The 20,317-nt window shown below is 46.5% G+C and overlaps 1 protein-coding gene across 8 annotated transcripts in view; it reads right to left on the bottom strand.

The window, feature by feature from the left end:
• atp11a (ATPase phospholipid transporting 11A) overlaps positions 1–20,317 on the bottom strand; it is a 146,065-nt gene that overhangs the window by 53,803 nt on the left and 71,945 nt on the right. For all 8 annotated transcript variants that reach the window (XM_063212331.1, XM_063212333.1, XM_063212334.1 and 5 more), the window contains exons 7-16: positions 20,024–20,127; positions 19,477–19,527; positions 18,230–18,294; positions 15,691–15,772; positions 12,753–12,903; positions 11,197–11,394; positions 8,089–8,262; positions 4,403–4,569; positions 3,057–3,128; positions 223–296 (exon numbers count right to left, since the gene is read on the bottom strand). In XM_063212331.1, the coding sequence (XP_063068401.1) occupies positions 223–296; positions 3,057–3,128; positions 4,403–4,569; positions 8,089–8,262; positions 11,197–11,394; positions 12,753–12,903; positions 15,691–15,772; positions 18,230–18,294; positions 19,477–19,527; positions 20,024–20,127 (1,138 nt within the window). The remainder of the gene's footprint in view (positions 1–222; positions 297–3,056; positions 3,129–4,402; positions 4,570–8,088; positions 8,263–11,196; positions 11,395–12,752; positions 12,904–15,690; positions 15,773–18,229; positions 18,295–19,476; positions 19,528–20,023; positions 20,128–20,317) is intronic.

Below are 20,317 nucleotides of genomic sequence, written 5' to 3'. Positions count from 1 at the left end.
ATCTGTCTTACATTTAATTTATAATATTTTATTCGGCCTTTTTATTTGTGCTATTTATTATTGACTATTTATTGATTGAGACTAGGACTGTCAAGACCAATTGCCCATTGTTGGAACAAAAGAAGTTTTCTGAACTGAACTGAACCCATGTGTGTTGGTGCATAGTCACACCATGGCACCATATTAACCAAACCCATTTGTGTTTGAGTTGCATAGTCATACCTGTACTGGATCGCACTATGACACTCATTCTTCTCCTCACGGAGTCGAAGGTCAGCACCTCCAGCAGTTCAAACCTTAAATGAAAGGCAAGAAAACATGTAATGAGTTTTTCACGTCTCATAGAGGTACTGAATACTATGCTATATGTAGAATGTGGTGCACAGCTCTGGACAATATACAGTATGCCAAGAAATTCCAAAATAATTGTTTTTTTTCTCTAGCCACAAAATGATATTTGGATGATCTTTGGTCTACCTCAAACGTTTGAAATGTCATTCTCTACACAAAAATAAAATGAATGGTAAAGAAGATGGATATGAACTCTGTGTCTCTCCTGCCAAACATGTTGCTGTCAGACCTACACACATGAAAAGCCCAGACAGCAGGGCGAAGGATCTCTACACACCTTGACTTTGATCTGCAGAGGGCAAATGTCTTCACACACGTGCGCGCTTGCGCACACACACACACACACACGCACGCACGCACGCACGCACGCACGCACGCACGCACGCATGCACGCACGCACACACACACACGCACGCACGCACACACACGCACGCACGTGCACGCGCGCACACACACACACACACACACACACACACCAGCTCCCCTGACTAGTCGCCAGCTAATGCCCCAATGCAGCGTCATGACGTTGATGAAAAGGGAGTTTCACTGGCTCCCTTTAAAGGGGTATGCCACTATTTTGGGGCTTAATACAGTTAAAAGCGTTGGCTGGGGTTTATAAAGGTGGAAAAGTGTCTTATTTTTCATGTTAAGCGTTGTCTTGCTTTAAGACAAGTTAAAAGAGGGAATATGTCGCTAAGCTAGTGAAAGTCAATGTATCCATGTAGCATGCTACAATGCTACACGGTCTGCACTTATATCTCACTCTAGCCCTCGTGACTGCATGAATAAGCCCCTATTAAAAGAAGGGGTGACTGCGTTAAAACCACTCTATCAAGAGTAGGGCAATGAGAGCTGAGGGGTGATGTGTGATCTCCACCCCCCTACTCGCCGCCCTGAGGCCGTTCCTACCCTTCCTCACCAATTATATTAGGGTATCATATCCCTTGCCCACCAACCAACCCCTGCCCCCTCCCCCCATCCATCTCTCATCACCCATATTCTCTAGGAGTGGTACGGTTCACAAAATTCACGGTTCGGTTCATATCGCGGTGTCAAGGTCATGGTTTTCGGTTCTCTAAGGTTCTTTTTTTTTAGTTCATGATAAATGGTGCACTGGCTAATAGAATCGGACTTATCACTAAATATCCTACATATGGTTTGTATAGGCTTATAATGTGAAAATGGTATGATTTTAATTGTGTCATCCTCTGATTTGGTCTTATACGCCAATGTTTTAATCAGCGAGACTGGATAAGATACTCCTAGAATCTCTGTTTTATATATTTTTCTGGCCAGTACATGAATTGCGGTTTGCAATGGATTGCACGGTTCGGTTCGGTATGTTTGTGAATTGTACGGTTTCGGTTTTCGGTGCGGTTTGTGCCATCCCTAATATTCTCACCCTCCCCGCTCGTGACTGGTGTCATACAGTGCCACCACATCAAGAGGACGGGCATGAGAGACTTGTGGGGAGGGCTCTAACACTCCTCAAGCCTTTAAATACCCCCATGCCACAGAGCTTAGGAGATTTGGTATTGCCCCTTTGCCCCTCATGCCAATTACTCCCCCACCGGCCTCCGCCCTCAATGGCCCACAACTCCTGCTTGACCGTCGCTGTGATGATCGTGGGCTGAGATGTATCAGACGTATGTGTATTTTTAAGGAGTGTGCGTAAGTAAGAGACGCTGGGCTATTTCCAGAGTTGTGTAAAGTAGAAGTACCGTAGAAGTACGCTTACAGATGAATTACAACACCAGTAGTATGATGTTACATGGTTTCAACTTTGTAATATCATTACTACTAGTGCTGTAATTGCATCAGTAAAGGCGGATTCATACTTTGCGTAACTGGCGCTAACCTCATTCATACCTCCCTCGCGACGATGGCGTACGCTGAAAATGACACACGCCCAAGAGTCAAGAGTCACACGCCCCTCCGCAAGCTGCCGCGGCGCCGTCAGACGTTCGGTAGCCCTACAGCAGTCGTGTTTGGCTTTCTATTTGTAGGCTATACATCTGTAGAACTCCAGCTGCTAGTTTCTGCCATTTCTGCGACAGATTCTGCCGTTTCTCTCATGAACAGCAGAGGGCACACTTCAAAAATGCAAGCAAAAGCCTGTAAATGGCGCTTTTGACTATGAATGGTCTGCCACATTTTAATGGTTCTCGCGCCAAATGCGCCAAAGTGCGCACGTTAAGTATGCAGAGCTCTTAAGAGTTAGGGCTTGGTATCGCAGCCATGTTCCTGTATCGATTCGATTTCGAGCTGAGTGGCTGCCAGGGTGCGATAACGAAGGCTAGTTTGTAGGGGCTGTGCTGTTGGGCAGGGGCGGAGCTATAGGGAGGGCGAGCAGGGCACTTGCCCCTGGGCCCGTATTGATGGTGGGGGCCCTATTGTGAGCTTGGCAAGCTGTGTAAGGGGCCCTATAAGTGTCTTGTCCAGGGGCCCTGTGTGCAATTGTTCCGCCACTGTTGTTGGGTAATTGGAAATATGATATCTAGTTTCACTCTATCGTCAGAACATATTCTTCTCGTCTGGAAAGTACAGTACACAGTTCATGTTATAGTCTGACGCCTCAAGGAACTGCATCTTTTGTAACAGCCTGGGCATTTTCCTGCTACCACTGTCATTAAAAAATCCAGTATATTACATCAAGGCGGTATTTTGAAATACAATACGGTATGTTCTGAGTGAGTCTGACTCACCGCTCGATCTCGTCGTCCCTGTTAAGGATCTCCATGTGACTGTCCTTCAGACGCAGATAGGTGAAGCCCAGCCTGCAAGACACACACAGCACAGCACAGCACAAGGAGGGTCACACACAGCACGAGAAGGGTCACACATAGACACACATGCGCACAGACGAGTCTACACACATACAAATATGCACACACACAAGCGCACAAAAATGCGCACATGATTGCAGATACACACACACACTCACATGTGCGTACATGCCTGCACACACACACACGCACGCACGCACGCGCGCGCGCACACACACACACACACACACACACACACACACACACACACACACACACACACACACACACACACACACACACACACACACACACACAGCAACTGTCACATGAAGGCGGCTTGGCTTTATCGGGCGCGGCAATGGAATGGGCAGGCAGGGGAGGCTTTCAGCTTAAGCACAGAGGCCCTTTGTGGACAACCAATCTACTGCCAATTGTGTCTGATAGCATAGCCTTCTCTGTGTGTGTGTGTGTGTGTGTGTGTGTGTGTGTGTGTGTGTGTGTGTGTGTGTGTGTGTGTGTGTGTGTGTGTGTGTGTGTGTGTGTGTGTGTGTGTGTGTGTGTGTGTGTGTGTGTGTGTGTGTGTGTGTGTGTGTAGAGAGATAACTGTGTATTTGAGTGTCTGAGATTGGCTATGTGACAGTAATAACACTCTGACCCGGTCAATGTGGAGCTGTAAATGTGTCAGTGGGTATGACTTGCAAATGTGAGACATAAAAAAGAGAAGAGAAGAGGAGAGAGAGAGAGAGACGGAGAGAGAGAGAGAGAGAGAGAGAGAGAGAGACGGAGAGAGAGAGAGAGAGAGAGAGAGAGAGAGATAGGAAAGGAGCGATAGGAAGGAAGAAAGACACAATGAGGTAGTGAAAGAGAAAATGAAAGAGAAGGACAGGGGAGGAGAAAGACAGTAATGTGGAGTATGCATACGTAGAAGCAGGAGAACCATATAGGAAGAGGGGGCAAGAAGAGGAAATAAAGACAGAAAAGAAGAAAGAAAAGAAAAGAAAAGAAAACAAAACAAAGACAGAAAAGAGCAGCATCTCTGCATGCCCTATTATTGAGTCTAAATGGGTAATGTAAATATGTAGACAAATATGGGGTTGAGAAAGAGAGACATAGAGAGATAGAGAGAGAGAGAGAGAGAGAGAGAGAGAGAGAGAGAGAGAGTGAGTGAGTGAGTGAGTGAGTGAGTGAGTGAGTGAGTGAGTGAGTGAGTGAGTGAGAGAGAGAGAGAGATAAAGTAGAGAAAGCGATAGATAGATAGAGAGTTGGTTGTATAAACTAGTCACCTCTTCATGCCCTCCACCAGTGCCACCTCGTCGGGCGATGAGGAGATGTAGAAGGAGGTGGCCTTGCCCTGGTGGATGCCCCTCTTGATGCCGTCCACCGTCTCCTCCTCCTTCACCTGCACCGTGTGGCACAGGCACACCGCACGGAAGAACAACTCCTCATGCTCCTATGGGACACAAGCACACAGACAGACAGACGGACGGACGGACGGACGGACAGACAGACAGACAGACAGACAGACAGACACACAGAGACAGACAGTTAAATAGTGATACAGGATGAATAAAATAGCAACACACAATCCACCAATACATATTAAAATAATTAACCATGCTGGTGACATATAAACTACAAGTCCCAAACTGCCTCTCTCTCTCTCAACGCGGTAGGACAGCAGTGTTTCATTTAATGCATTCCTGGAGTGCAAGATGACACAGCCGGCCAATGAGCACAGCGACGACAGCAGTGTCACACCCTGGTCACCACAGCACAGGCACAGGGCACAGGGCCGCGGTGACACCCTATCTCCAGGTGGCGTTTCAAAGCGACCGTCTCAAAGGGGTATCACTGACCCAGCCAGGGCCACAGATGAGTCTCTCTCTCTCTCTCTCTCTCTCTCTCTCTCTTTCTCTCTCTCTCTCCCAGTCAGGCCAGAGCAGACACACACACACACACAGACACACAGACACAGACACACAGACACACACACAGACACAGACACAGACACACACACACAGACACACACACACACACACACACACACACACACACACACACACACACACACACACACACACACACACACACACACACACACACACACACACACACACACACACACGCCAGAACTGAACGGAACAGAACACAGATGAGTCTCACTCTGAACCCAAGCCAATATGCTGGACATAGTTTTAGCTGACTCGGTAAGAACTAACAATAAACCAACCCAAGCGTGTTGTAATATAATAAGAACGAGCACACACACACACACACACACACACACACACACACACACACACACACACACACACACACACACACACACACACACACACACACACACACACACACACACACACACACACACACGTCCAAAAATAGTCTCTCTACTTCACCTGCTCTCATATTCAGGTGCCTCCTCAATGAACTGGAATGGGTTGTTCAATTGCAATTTGAGGGCAATTCAAATATCGAGGGAATAAACAGGAGCATATTTTTTAGAGGGCTGACATTTTTACTGGTGTAATTTTTTTATGGCTGACTAAATGTTGAGCTTTTTTGAATTACACACAGTATTCAGGTTTGATATATTATACAGTAAGCGTGCGTCAAGAGAATTTATATGCTGAAAATGTTTTACTTTTGAAATGCGGAAATATGAGGTTTTTTTCAGGATGTGCACTACTACTTCATTGAGATGTGGCTGTGGTCGCTTCAATCAGCAGCTTCACCATGCGTATAATAATCGGGTAACGTGAGACGGACTCTAATTTGTCTGGCTTATTCAGACGCCGGCTTTGCACGGCCCATGTTAATGCATCCTCCGCCCGCCTGTCAGTCAGTCAGTCTGTCTGTCGTCTTTATCCCAAAACCGCATTGGTTTCAGCTCCAAAGCAGCGTGGCATTTGCCTGGTTAACACCAGAACTAATCAGAAGTGAGATTAGGTCTGGGGAGTTGCCTATTGTAAATTCCATATGGGGCCGGAATACTTGGCTATTATGACACACTGCCCTGCTCTCTGATTGGGCAGTTGGGCAGAAACTGTTAAGGTCGGAATGCTTGGCCATTATGACACAGATCCCATGATCTTGTACGTTATGAGTCATCCTCGCCATACTGTCTTTCAGATCGAAACGATTGTGTAGAACTAAAGGCAGTATGGGAGTTCCCAGGCTAGCGTGGCATCGTTCACTCACAGCTCTTAGACGGCAGTCACAGCACGGCATCCGACTGCACACAATAAAAGCGCTCCCCTTTCCTCGCACGGTCTGGGAGAAACTCACATCTTTTATGGAGATCACAACCACACACTCCTTGGTGCTCTCTCTCTCCCTATATACACCACATACTATAAAAAAACCTTTCAGGATTTAAGCTGATGTTGTTTCACCTGTATGGCCTTACTGACTGGCTGGCTAGGGGTTATAGTGGTTTACTGAAGCTTTATAGGACCTGTTCAATAGGAGCCGTGGTGAAGGGCAATTGGAGTGTAAAACAATAGGTTGGGTAAATGTACATATAACGTGGTAATGGCTATATACCATAAAACGGTGAGTTACCTATGCATATCCTTTCTACAATCCATTTAATTTAACATCGCAGAAGCTTTTAGAAATGACTTAAGCCAGGCTCAAACTACACGACTAGCGATTGTGTGTCCGATTTTGGCGTCGGGGTGCACCGCACACTAGAAGAGAATCGCAACTGTCAATCTTGTCGCTGCTCGCAGTCACCGAGACAATGCCCGACGTTCTATTTCCAGTCGCAAATATCAAACACTGTTTGATTTCTACGATTTGCGATCGGCGACTCTTTGAGCTGCCAAATTTATATCTTAGAACGTCACTCACGACGAGGAAATCTTTCCCGACAATCGCTCGCGATGGTCCTGGTGGGTAACGTTCCAGCGATTGTCGTAAGGGGCGTTTTCAGCCGAGAATCGGCACGATAGTCGTGTAGTTTGAGCCCGGCTTTTGAGCTTCCACACACCTGTTCCACCAAAGCACGCAGCACTGCTCTCTCCCAACGTATGATTCCACTGTTTTGTATACAACCCCGCACATTTCCGCCGATGTCCGGACTTCGGCCCCAGAGTACAGGGTTGTGCAGAAAACAGTGGAATCTAACGTTGGCAGAGCAGTACTCTGTATTTTGGCTGAACCAGGGTGCGGAGAGCCTTACTATGAAGGAAATCCATCACGCTCAACAACAGTCACTGAGAGGTGACACAGTCACGCAGTGGCAGTGACGTCACCCGGGCACAAACATCAACATCGTTTATAATGTTAAAAGATGTGCAAACAGTACTACATTTAGTCCATCACCACCCTCCTTCCTGAACAGACGTGCAGACAGGTACAGCACATCGCACAGTGGCACTGACGTCACTTACCATGTTCTCTGCACCAACACACAATTTCAAACACACACACAGACACACACACACGCACACATACAGACACACACGCACAGGCATCCATGCATGCACGCACGCGCGCGCACGCACGCACACATACTCTGCTGTATATATATTACATCTCTTCCTCCCTCATCACATATGCACATACACATACACTAGGGCTGTAACGATATTGTATCGAACTGAGAAATTGTGATACACAGAGTTACGATACTGTATCGTGATACAAAAAGGCAGTATAGTGATATGCCCTTTAAAAGTTCTGTTACCGTTCAGTCCAAAAAACAACCACATGGTACGATGTGATTGCGTTATAAACCTATAAACGATCATCAAAAAGATAGATTTTAAAAATCGTGGGCTGTATCAAACCGTAGGTCAAAAATCGTGAAATGAACCGAATCGCCAGTTGGGTGCATCGTTACAGCCCTAACATACACTATGTCTCTCTCTCTGCCACCTAAACCCCTGTATGTCTTGAACGGAACCCAAGTGCCCACAGCTCGATACTATTCCACAGTGACACAGTCGGTGACGTGACCTACCCTGCTCTCGGCGCCAGGCGACGAGTCGATCATGTCGATGCCCGCCGCGGCCGCCATGACCTGGCCGTTGCAGATGGCGTGAGGCACGTACACGTGGCCGTCCACGCAGCACTCGATGAACTCCATGTTGTTCTCCGTCAGCGTTCCCGTCTTGTCCGTGAACACGTACTCCACCTGCAAGACAACACAACACAACAAAGCAAAACGCATTAGCTGAATAACCCAGTCAGAATCAACAACAATAAAACACAACAATCTGGTCAACAACGCAGTCAATCCAGGCTTTCTCAACTGTGCCCATTAACCATTTTGTCCGTGAACACGTACTCAACCTGCAACGCAAAGCAGAGGCGTCCCTTAAAGACCCTCCTTGCCCCCAACATCAACAATACATCACACCACTCGACCTCCTACCCACACACGTCGCATGGACGCTTCCTTGACTGAACCCCTTCACGTTTGTTTTGTCTGTGAACACGTATTTAACCTGGGGAGCTACACAGAACTATTAGGTGATAGAGCCGCCCAGCATCAGCAATACAACACAACACACTGGCTCCTGTCCACACCCCTGTCGCATGGAGTCTTCCTCGAGTGAACCTGCTCCCGTTCTTGTCCGTGACTATTTATTCAACCTGCAACAACGCAACGTGGGGGAGCAATTTAGCTGAAAGAGTCATGCAGCCAGCATCAACGACACATAACCCAACCCAACACACCACACCAACCCCCCTCCCCATCCACATCAATGTCCTCTGTCACAGCTTCCCCTTGACTGAACAAACAGCTCCATCAGTAAACAGCGTGTTTGTGCTCGCTTGTGGACAGCATTAGCGGTAACACGATCCGGTTCTGAGTGATTGTGAATGGACGCTCTTCCCCCCCAGTGCAACATTTCCTGTGCATGTGAGGTGAAGGGGGCAATAACAGTGGCAGTAAGGACAGCTGTGACGGCAGTGCCAGTAAGGTTTGTTTGTTTGTTTGTTTACATTTATGGCCAAATATGCAACTGTGGCTATTTCATGGCCAGTACAGGTAATAAAATTCACTTCACATTAAAAATCAACAATGATATAAATAATTGAATAAATACATTAAATAAGTTTGGTCACATCAATACATTTTAAAAAGTTTAAAACCTTTAAAAGGTGGGACCTTACTAAAAATACCAAGAATAGTATCTTCTTTAAAAAACTGTTTTCCGTCTAAGAGCAGGGCAAGATAGAATATGCTTAAGGGATGTCCACAAAAATCACAGAGGGGAGGTTCACTTCCAGTTATGCCAGTAAGGACTGCATCTTTTGCAGGTCTCCACAGTGATCAACAGTTGGTGATGTTGCTACGACTTCTGTTGTTCTGTAACAATCCTCAAACAAAAAAAGAGAAAAAAACCCTCTACCCCACCTTCTGGTGCTTGTTGTTTGGGGAAAAGGGGAACTGTGTATATATATCCGTTTTATTCTGAAGGTACTGAGAGCAACATCTGGCCTGCCTGCTGTGGTGTAATAATGACATAGGCAGCAAGCAGTACGGAAAGTAGCAGGTTCAACTACAAAAAAAATCTACAGTATTACATTTACATCTACGTATATCTTTTTATACCTTTTACACCTTTACGATTTAGACAGAAAAGTTATGAAGAGTCAGGAAACAAGTGGGGAGGGAGAGAAGTGGGGTGGGGGGGGGGTGTCTCGAGAGAGAGAGGGAGAGGGGGGGTGTCTCAAGAGAGAGAGAGAGAGGGGGGGGGGGGTCCTCAAGAGAGGGGGGGGGGTCTCAAGAGAGAGAGAGGGGGGGGGGGGGGTCTCAAGAGAGAGAGGGAGAGGGGGGTGTCTCAAGAGAGAGAGAGAGGGGGGGGGGGGGAGAGGGGGGGGGGGTCTCAAGAGAGAGAGGGGGGGGGGGGGGGGGTCTCAAGAGAGAGGGGGGGGGTCCTCAAGAGAGGGGGGGGGGGGGTCTCAAGAGAGGGGGGGGGGGTCTCAAGAGAGGGGGGGGGGGGGGGTGTCTCAAGAGAGAGGGGGGGGGGTCTCATTAGAGGGGGGGGGTCCTCAAGAGAGGGGGGGGGTGTCTCAAGAGAGGGGGGGGGTGTCTCAAGAGAGGGGGGGGGTCTCTCAGGTCTCAAGTCAGAGTGTAATAGTACAGCATCATAGTCAGGAAACAAGCGAGGAGGGGGGGGGGGGTGTCTCAAGAGAGAGAGAGAGGGGGGGGGGGTCTCAAGAGGGGGGGGGGGGGATGTCTCAAGAGAGGGGGGGGTCTCTCAGGTCTCAAGTCAGAGTGTAATAGTACGGCATCATAGTCAGGAAACAAGCGAGGAGGGGGGGGGGGTGTCTCAAGAGAGAGAGGGGGGGGGTGTCTCAAGAGGGGGGGGGGGATGTCTCAAGAGAGGGGGGGGGTCTCTCAGGTCTCAAGTCAGTGTAATAGTACGGCATCATAGTCAGGAAACAAGCGAGGAGGGAGAGGGGAGGGGGTGTCTCAAGAGAGAGAGAGGGGGGGGGTCTCAAGAGAGGGGGGGGGGTCTCAAGAGGGGGGGGGGGTCTCAAGAGAGGGGGGGAGGGAGAGGGGAGGGGTGTCTCAAGAGAGAGAGGGGGGGGGGGGGTGTCTCAAGAGAGGGGGGAGGGGGTGTCTCAAGAGAGAGAGGGGGGGGGGGTCTCAAGAGAGGGGGGGGGGTCTCTCAGGTCTCAAGAGAGGGGGGGGGTGTCTCAAGAGAGGGGGGGGGTGTCTCAAGAGAGGGGGGGGGGGTCTCTCAGGTCTCAAGAGAGAGAGAGGGGGGGGGGGTCTCTCAGGTCTCAAGAGAGAGGGGGGGGGGTCTCAAGAGAGGGGGGGGGTGTCTCTCAGGTCTCAAGTCAGAGTGTAATAGTACGGCATCATAGCCCACTGAGCCATGCTACCCCCGCTGACTGCTCTTTTAACACTCCCCATCTTTCCCCATCTTTCCCCATCTCTGTGTGTGTGTGTGTGTGTGTGTGTGTGTGTGTGTGTGTGTGTGTGTGTGTGTGTGTGTGTAAATACTGTATATATATTTCATTTCATGTATTTAATATGTATATATTTTCTATATATATAAAATTGAATATTATTGCTCTCCCTATCCGTATGTGTCCTCTGTCTTCGTACCTGTCCCAGTTCCTCGTTGAGGTCTGAGGTGTTGACGAGCGCTCCCGTGCCCAGCTCCTCGTCGAACATGTCGTCGTCCCAGGTGATGAAGTAGGAGCCCAGGAACTTCTGCATCTCCACGGTGACGTACATGGAGACGGGGATGATGTAGTTGAACAGCACCATGAACGCCAGGAAGTCCGTGAAGGCTCGGATGAGCTGCGGAGAAAAGAGAGAGCAAGACGCAGAAGTTGGAGAAATTGGAGTTCAAACACAATTTCAACATGATGAAAATGAAACAGAAATGGAGAAAAGAAATATCAGCAAAACGCATTCCTATGATTTACTATTGTTACGGTCGAATCATCAGTCTCTGATAAATAACAGAAATGCAAGTAAGTTTGCATTTGTAAGTATTTTTACTTTTGTGGATGGATTCTCTTAATCCTGCACCTCTCCAGCTTGCTGTATATATGCACATATTTATGTCTTTGTACATTCGGTAGAACAGGAACATGAGCCACAGACAACTGAGGTTGGACAAACACAGTTTTGATGGCTAAATCGTGCTGGTGGTGGTTGTGACTGGATTAGGAGGCAATGGGAAAGGAACCAATGAGGGCTGAGAGGTCAATTGATCACATGTTGAGCTTGTGATGGTCAGGCTTGGGTGTATTTAATCGAGGATATGGCAGGTCCGCAAAGGTGACGTCATTGCCATTCTGTTCCATCAACTCAATTGCATTATACTTCATTCTATATTATTCAACTCTGATCATTTCAACTACAACATTCTATTCAATTACATTCCATTCAACTACATTCAATCCAACTACATTCAATTCAACTACATTCAATCCAACTACATTCAAATCTAACACTGTACGTTCTGGTTCTCAATTCTGATTGGCTGATAGCCGTGTTCAATCGAGCGTAAACCTACATCTTCCACCTGAAGATTCTATGGGCATCTATAGACCCAGCGCATCTATGTTGGTAGGAGAATATCTTGCAGTTGGGGTAGGGAGTCTGCAAGAAGAGCACATCTTTGCACCATCTGTGGTTGGGGCTTCAGTGTGATTGCAAAGACATTTCATTCCTGCGGTGTTTATCGCACCTTGCTGAGTTTTTGTAGCAAAGTGTGTGTCTGGCAGCGCAACGAACGCACGCACGGCCATTCATTTTGCCGGGTTAACCACAATCACTTCCTCAACTTGTCAACTGAACGTCGCTGTTTTTAAAGAAATTTCGTCAGCGATTATTTGTAACAGTGTTAGATAAGCAATAAGCCACTTGAGTCCGTGGGTTATGCTCTATTGATAACGGGTGAGGGGAGGTTTACGGCACTCCGCTTTGTGTTGTGCCCCATTCCCCTCACCCGTTATCAATCGAGCGTAACCCACAACCTCTCGTGGCTTATTGCTTAATTCCACTACATTCCATTCAACTACATTCTATTCCACTACATTTACATTCTACTACTCTATTGTATTCTATTCACATGTCTACTATATGTCCATGGGGAGACAATGAGGATGAGGATGATGAAGGTGGTGTGTGTGTGGATGAAGACTCACTATGTGGCGCTGCCTCTCGGTCTCCGTCTTCTGGTTGTACCAGGGCTCGTCCCTGTTGGGGTCGGCCTGCCACACGTACTTCAGGACGGTGTTGATGAGCGCCTTGCTGATCAGGATGCACAGGTACACGATCAAATAGGAATTCATGGACCTGGAAGGCACACAAAAGAAATCATAGTCAGGGCAAAAAGCAAGAAGTAATGGACAATATACTATACTATCAAGGAGGATGATGGCAACAGCCTGAAACGTCTGCTCTACCCTGCTCAAATAAAAAAACTCCTTGTGCTTGACCTTTGTGTCCTGTTTAGTGTGCGAACCAGGGCTTGATACTGGCACCTGCCAACCGGCCAAATGCTGGTAAAACTTGGCTGTGGCTGGTAACTATTTCAGTGTCACTAGCCAATTTGACTGGTAGCTTATTCTATGGTATGACAGAGTCTATTCTGTACATTGCACCTTGTGTATCAATTGTTTGTATAAAGCACAGTTACTCAGTTTCTATTTGTTTGTTTTATTTCCCACCCATGCACTCATCTTCTTGATTTAAGCACCTCATGTTCTGAGGTTAGATGTCACGATTCAAAAACAAACAAACAAACAAACAAAAAAAAACAATTGTGGCTAGTAGAAAAGCTGGATGGCTAGTGACTCGGGAAAACCACTAGCCACAGTGGCCAGCAAGCGAAAAAGTTAATGTCGAGCCCTGGTGCGAACCTGCTCCTACCCTACATTCTACTTCTTTTGGGTCCACGCACCTAGTTAATTTTTGCAACATCTAGAGTGCAACAATACCCCTACCTCAGGGCAAAAAGCAAGAAAACACAGAGAATATACCATCAAGGAGGAATTCATGGACCTGGAAGGCACACAATAGATTTCACAGTCAGGGCAAAAAGCAAGAAATAATGGACAATATACTACGTATACTATCAAGGAGGAATTCATGGACCTGGACACAGATGTGGTAAGTCTTTAGTCTTCAGTCACTGGAAAGGTTGGAAGTGGAATTTCCACTAAAGAAGAACGTCAGGGATGCTTCTCCCCTCCAGACGAGCTTAAAGGAGCACTCCTGCCAATTTCAATGGGCTGTTGTATTGCTCACGCTACCCTTGACTTGTCAGTACCTGGTGACGCCGCATTTTTTGGCTCAGCCCTTTCCGGGGCAACTTTTGTTTACATTTCAAAAAAACATTTTCATTTATTCCCAAAAACATCTTAACGGTTATGCAACATCAGCAGACAGCTAGCAAACAGCGATACCTTTTGGGAAAATATTTGGAGTAGGCCTATGTTCATTTAAAAAAAAAAAAAAACATTATACAAAAGTTATCCCCATTAGAATAGCTCATATCTCAGAAAGGGCTGAGCCAAAAACTGTGATGTCACCGGGTACTGACAAGTCAAGGGAAGCGTGAGCAATACAACAGCACATTGAAATTGACTGAACTGGTCCTTTAATGTGGTTAAACCCATAGGGGCTGGCAAAGCAAAAATTCGAAGGTGCCTTTCATCCTCTTAGAAATTGATTACCCACTGCAACACTTTTGGAAACATTATTTTAAGCTTCAATAAAAGCTACTTAGCGCTGCTTTAAACTGCAGTCTGCATGAAGTGGAGCAAAAAAAAAAAAAAAACGCACACACACACATCAATATAAAGCACCACTACTGCATTAGACACAGACACTTTTAGAGGTGCAACATCTTTCAGCAGCGTGAGAAAGCTGACTAAGAGGAAAGTGTCGACCAGACCAACACAGCAAAGCCAAATAGATAGATGGAGAGATGGAGAGATGGATACATGATCCACACAGTGCCAATCAATGTAAGGAAGTCCTTCAGGCCAGGCAGACAAAAGCGGAGCATGTGTCAACAAAGTGGCTGACAGCAGGGCTCGGAGAGGGGACACAGACACAGACACAGCTGGGCTGGCTGGCAGGTGACAGGACAGGGGGAGTGTGCGTGTGCATGCGTCCGTGCGTCCGTGCGTGTGTGTGTGTATGTGAGAGAGAGAGATTGTGTGTGTGTGTGTGTGTGTGTGTGTGTGTGCGCGCGCGCGTGCGTGCATGCGTGCCTGCGTGTGTATGTGTAGCAGTGAAGTGCCTGACAGTCATTACGTGCACGATTTTCAGAGCACTCTCAATCTATAGTGTACGGCTCGATTACATAATTTAAAATGGTTAAAGCCACAGAACAAAAGTTCAATCTCATGACTCAGCAGCAATTTCAGTTCTCTTTACAATTACATGTACTCTTGTGGCTTGCTTGGGCCTGATCCCTGGTGCTGTACAAAAAAATGACGTTTTAAAAAAAATTAAAAATACATGTACTCTGAAATATGATGTGCTTCGTTAAAGGGACACTGTGCAGGAAATGGTCAAAAAAGGTACTGCAACTATGCTGCTTATTGAAACTGGGCTGCCTATTGCCAAATTTGATCTTTACATGAAAGTTTAATAAGTAACAAACTAATATTTTCTAGTATGGTCCAAGTACAGTCACTTTTGCAGCTAAAAATGGCTATTTCTGGAAATTCAAAATGGCGGACCATGGAGAAGATCCCTCTTTTCATGTATGAAAAATGCAATTTTTCCAGTCATAATGAATACTTAGAATCAGGTGGTGGTGGTAAGTATTCATGAAAAAGGTAACATTAATTAATGGGCAGCATGAATTCTGGAAATAAACAACAAAAAATCTCACACAGTGTCCTTTTAAGTATTGAAAATCAGAAAGCACGCAGAGCCCAGGTTAAACGATAGCCATGATATAATATGGTGATTGGAGAGGAGGATTACAAGCACTGAGAGAGTATCCTGGTTCTCTGACTTTGTCTATTATCTTGTCACTAACCTGGCAAAATTGCTATGATATGCTACAATGTTTGAAGAAAGCGTAAGAGAAATGCAGGTTTGAAAAAGAGGAAGACGTCTTACTTTTCTACCGCTGAGCGCTTCTGGGATTTTGATTGGTAGTTCAGCGCCATTTTGGTCTCCATGCCAGTGTAGATAGCCACAGCTGAGAAGAGGAAAAGCAAATTAAGGTTAGGCACACATGAACACACACACACACACACATGAACATGAACATACACACATACACAAATACACACACACACACACACACACACACACACACACACACACACACACACACACACACACACACATGAACATGAACAAACTTGTACACACACACACACACACTCTCACACACACACACACACACACACACACACACACACACACACACACACACACACACACACACACACACACACACACACACACGAACACACACACGAACACACGCACGAACACACACACACACACACACACACACACACACACACACACACACACACACACACACACACACACACACACACACACACACACACACACACACACACACACACACACACACACACACACACACACACACACACACACACACACACACACACACACACACACACACACACAAGCATGAGCAAGAGCACGAGCACAGCAGGGGTGTAACTTTAACTTTGCATTAAAATATGCTCATTTTTCACCAGTCACTGACAAATACAGCGCATGCAAACATTTACCAGCCAACGGTTAATTCTCTTGTAGCCACTCCGATATTATGACAGCATTTGGTGGGTGGCTGGTACAAATATTTAGTCTTTCTACACAGGGTGTAACTCTACAGTGAATGACTATTCTCCCCATATACTCCACATAGTCCACATGCATACATGTACGCTTTCATACATACAGAGTAAAGTAGGAACCTCTCAATCTCATTCTATAATACACATTTATAGTGCACATTGTACGCTGTATGTGTATGGAAACAATAAAAGGCATTATTTTTCCAGTTAGGCCTCAGTCATCAGCCTATATGATGAGTGAGAGGTGTTCAATGTGTACTTCGTGCACACTGCACATTAGATCTCATACTGTACATCAGTGTTTCCCAACCAGGGGTTCGTGGACCACTAGGGGTACGTGAGCACACTGCAGGGGGTACTTGGAAAAATGCTATTTTTACAAATGTATGGAGCTTAGTTAAATTGGGATAGAGAAAGCAATATAGAACTTGACTGGGGGGTACTCATGGCACAACGAAAATGCTTAGGGGGTACACAAGACAAAAAAGGTTGGGAAACACTGCTGTACATAGCATGCACAGATTGCATTGTTGTGAACAAGCAGAGTTAGTATGCTGTGTATAGTAAAACAAATAAATGAATTTCTGATTCATCACCAGTCATCAGTTGTATGATGCGTTTTTACTCTCACTGTGCATACGTAAATGTGTAGACTGCATTGTACACAAAAACCTACGCTGTGCGCAGTATAACAATTAAAAGCTATTCTATTTCCGAATTCAACCCCAGTCAGTCATCAGTCTATCTATCTGATCTGCCTCTGCAGCCTCAGTGCCTAGGGCCCCTCTCCTTTGCCCCCCCCAACCCCCACCCCCCACCCCCCTGCTGCGGCTAATAGCTGCCTTTATGGGCCGTCACATGTAGCAGTCGCCTGGCTTCCCGAGCCGCGCTCCACTGCGTCCTCTCATGCTGATACAGTGGGCTTCTCTGTAGATGACAGCAATTAACTGGCCCATTCCAAGCTCCAATGCCTGGGTTAATCACAGTGTGTTAGAGTCAGGGGGTACGTGTGTGTGTGTGTGTGTGTGTGTGTGTGTGTGTGTGTGTGTGTGTGTGTGTGTGTGTGTGTGTGAGTGTGTGTGTGTGAGTGTGTGTGTGTGTGTGAGAGAGAGAGAGAGAGAGAGAGAGAGAGAGAGAGAGAGAGAGAGAGAGAGAGAGAGAGAGGAGAGAGAGAGAGAGAGAGAGAGAGAGAGAGAGAGAGAGAGAATGTGTGTGTGTGTGTGTGTGTGTGTGTGTGTGTGTGTGTGTGTGTGTGTGTGTGTGTGTGTGTGTGTGTGTGTGTGTGTGTGTGTGTGTGTGTGTGTGTGTGTGCAAACGTGCGTGTGTGTGTGCGCTCGTATGTGTGTGTGTGAGCTAACATGAGTGTGTGAGCTAACGCTTGAGTGTGTGTGTGTGTGTGTGTGTGTGTGTGTGTGTGTGTGTGTGTGTGTGTGTGTGTGTGTGTGTGTGTGTGTGTGTGTGTACACAGCGGGGGTAATGAGGTGAAGGGCCAGCCCTCCCCCCCGTCCACCCAACAGCCACCCACTACTGCCTAATGGATGACATAACACCACTGCAGTCCACACCGTGCGGTAGAGGGGGAGGAGGAGGAGGAGGAGGAGGAGGAGTGCATGTGTGACAAGGGGAAGTGTGTGTGTGTCTCTGTGTGTGTGTGTGTGTGTGTGTGTGTGTGTGTGTGTGTGTGTGTGTGTGTGTGTGTGTGTGTGTGTGTGTGTGTGTGTGTGTGTGTGTGTGTGTGTGTGTGTGTGTGTGTGTGTGTGTGTGTGTGTGTGTGTGTGTGTGTGTGTGGTCTCAGCGCGCTTCTGTCTCTCTCTCACCGTAGATGTACTCCGTGTTCTTTAGCGTAGCTCCCCGCAGCAGCAAGTTCTCCGATCCCAGCGGCCTGTTGGATGGATGGAAGGAACCGTGAAATAATGTTAGCTTAGGCTAATGAATTAATTATCAGTGTAACATGACATGCATGAAAATGATTACGCTGGTAGTAACAAGGTCATCGTTATGTAATGAATGTGTGGAACCATGAAATTAGAGTATGATTTTATTGACCAAGTGCAGGAGAGAATATGAGGAGTTGAACTTTCCAGTAGAGATGTACAGGATCCAAGATCCGGTTCCGGATCCGGCAGGATAATAGGGTTTTTCACAGGATCCGGATCCGGTTCCAGGTTCCAGGATCCGGTAGCCGAGGCTTTTCAGTCAAAACAGTTTGAGCCAAGGTGATAAAAAGGGCCCACGTGTGTGAGTAGGCTATGTGTTTCAACCCTTTCGTAGGATCCGGTATCCGGTTCCGGATCCGGCAGGATCTTAAGCAGTGGATCCGGTATCCGGCAGGATCCTAAAAATCAGGATCCGGTGCATCTCTACTTTCCAGTTTAGGTTAGCTTACTACTGCATACACCCATATACATCCATCTTTTCTACTACACCTGTAATACAATAATTACTGGTATGTGTACTGTTTTTGCACTGTAAGGCAAAAAGCAGTTACAGTACATTAACATACCAATAGACAGAAGTAATTGAGGGTATTTAGATAATTACCTGGCTTAATAAATTAAAAATAACAATGTAAGATGAGAGTGAATGAAAGCAATCACTGTAAACACAATCACAATGCTATCATTCCACATCAACTATCATTCTGAAAAACACAGAGTAGAAGTTTGTCACACTCAACGCAGCAGAATGCACTGCAACACTCATTGCATTGGTATGGCTAACAGACAGCAGAGGATGTATTCTATTATTACCAATTTAACCTTAGTAAGGACCTAGTAGGCCTTAGCGTTTGCTTAGTACATGCCTTACAAGTTACTCATGCAGGCATTAACATTGTATGTATTAGTGGTAATAGATGTATCCCTAAAATAAAGTGTTACCTAAGTTTGTCACACTCAACGGTGCACTGCAACACTCGCATTGGTACGGCTAATAGACAGCAGAGGATGCATTCTCCATCTCCGCAAACACACACATAACTAACCCCTGTCTGCCAGTGCAGAGGACGAGAGCAGATGTCCGTGACACTGTTAATTATGACCCAATTTCCCCACTATGGATTTACCTTGCGACGGGCTCTTCCCTCGCCATGTAGATATTGATGCGGCCCACAAATCTAAATACGGAGAGAAAAGAGAGGGGTAGAGAGAGAGAGAGAGAGAGAGAGAGAGAGAGAGAGAGAGAGAGAGAGAGAGAGGAAGAGAGAGTGAGAAGGGGAGAGAACAAAGGTCAGGTGGTTATCCCTTGCGCTGCAGAATGGAAATGTTTGTGGGTATTTGTGTTCGTGTGTTCGTGTGTGTGTGGGTGCGTGTTTGTGTGTAAGTATGACTCACTTGTAGAGGCTTTCTGGTATGGGTGTCCATTGAGAGGTTGAGAGAGAGAGAGAGAGAGAGAGAGAGAGAGAGAGAGAGAGAGAGAGAGAGAGAAAGAGAGAGAGAGAGAGTGAAAGAGAGAGAGAGAGTGAAACGGAGAGAGAGACAGAGAGTGTGCATGTGTCTTTTAGTGTGTGTGTGTGTGTGTGTGTGTGTGTGTGTGTGTGTGTGTGTGTGTGTGTGTGTGTGTGTGTGTGTGTGTGTGTGTGTGTGTGTGTGTGTGGTAATTTTATAACTCACTTGTAGAGGTCTGGTTGTGGTTGTTCACATTCAATGGTGGCATGTATGGTGTCGATGGCATCCTCCGTGTTGAAAGCCTTGGTGTCCTGCACCGCGTAGTAGGTCTAAGCACAGTAAAACAGGAACCACACAGGTAAGGAAAATATAGGGTACAATATAAGTAGATAAATAAATAAATAAACAAATATTTAGTGTGTAAGATTTGCAGGTGTCTATCCAACATACAGTACAGTAGTATAAATGCACGTTTTGTTCAAAACGAAAGTTCGAGAGAAGCATAATGAAATTTGGGCA

This window comes from Engraulis encrasicolus, chromosome 12, assembly GCF_034702125.1.
Source record: "Engraulis encrasicolus isolate BLACKSEA-1 chromosome 12, IST_EnEncr_1.0, whole genome shotgun sequence".
Classification (NCBI taxonomy): Eukaryota; Metazoa; Chordata; class Actinopteri; order Clupeiformes; family Engraulidae; genus Engraulis; species Engraulis encrasicolus.
The sequence above is the reverse complement of the archived record's forward strand: the minus strand, read 5'-3'. Positions and strand labels throughout refer to the sequence as shown.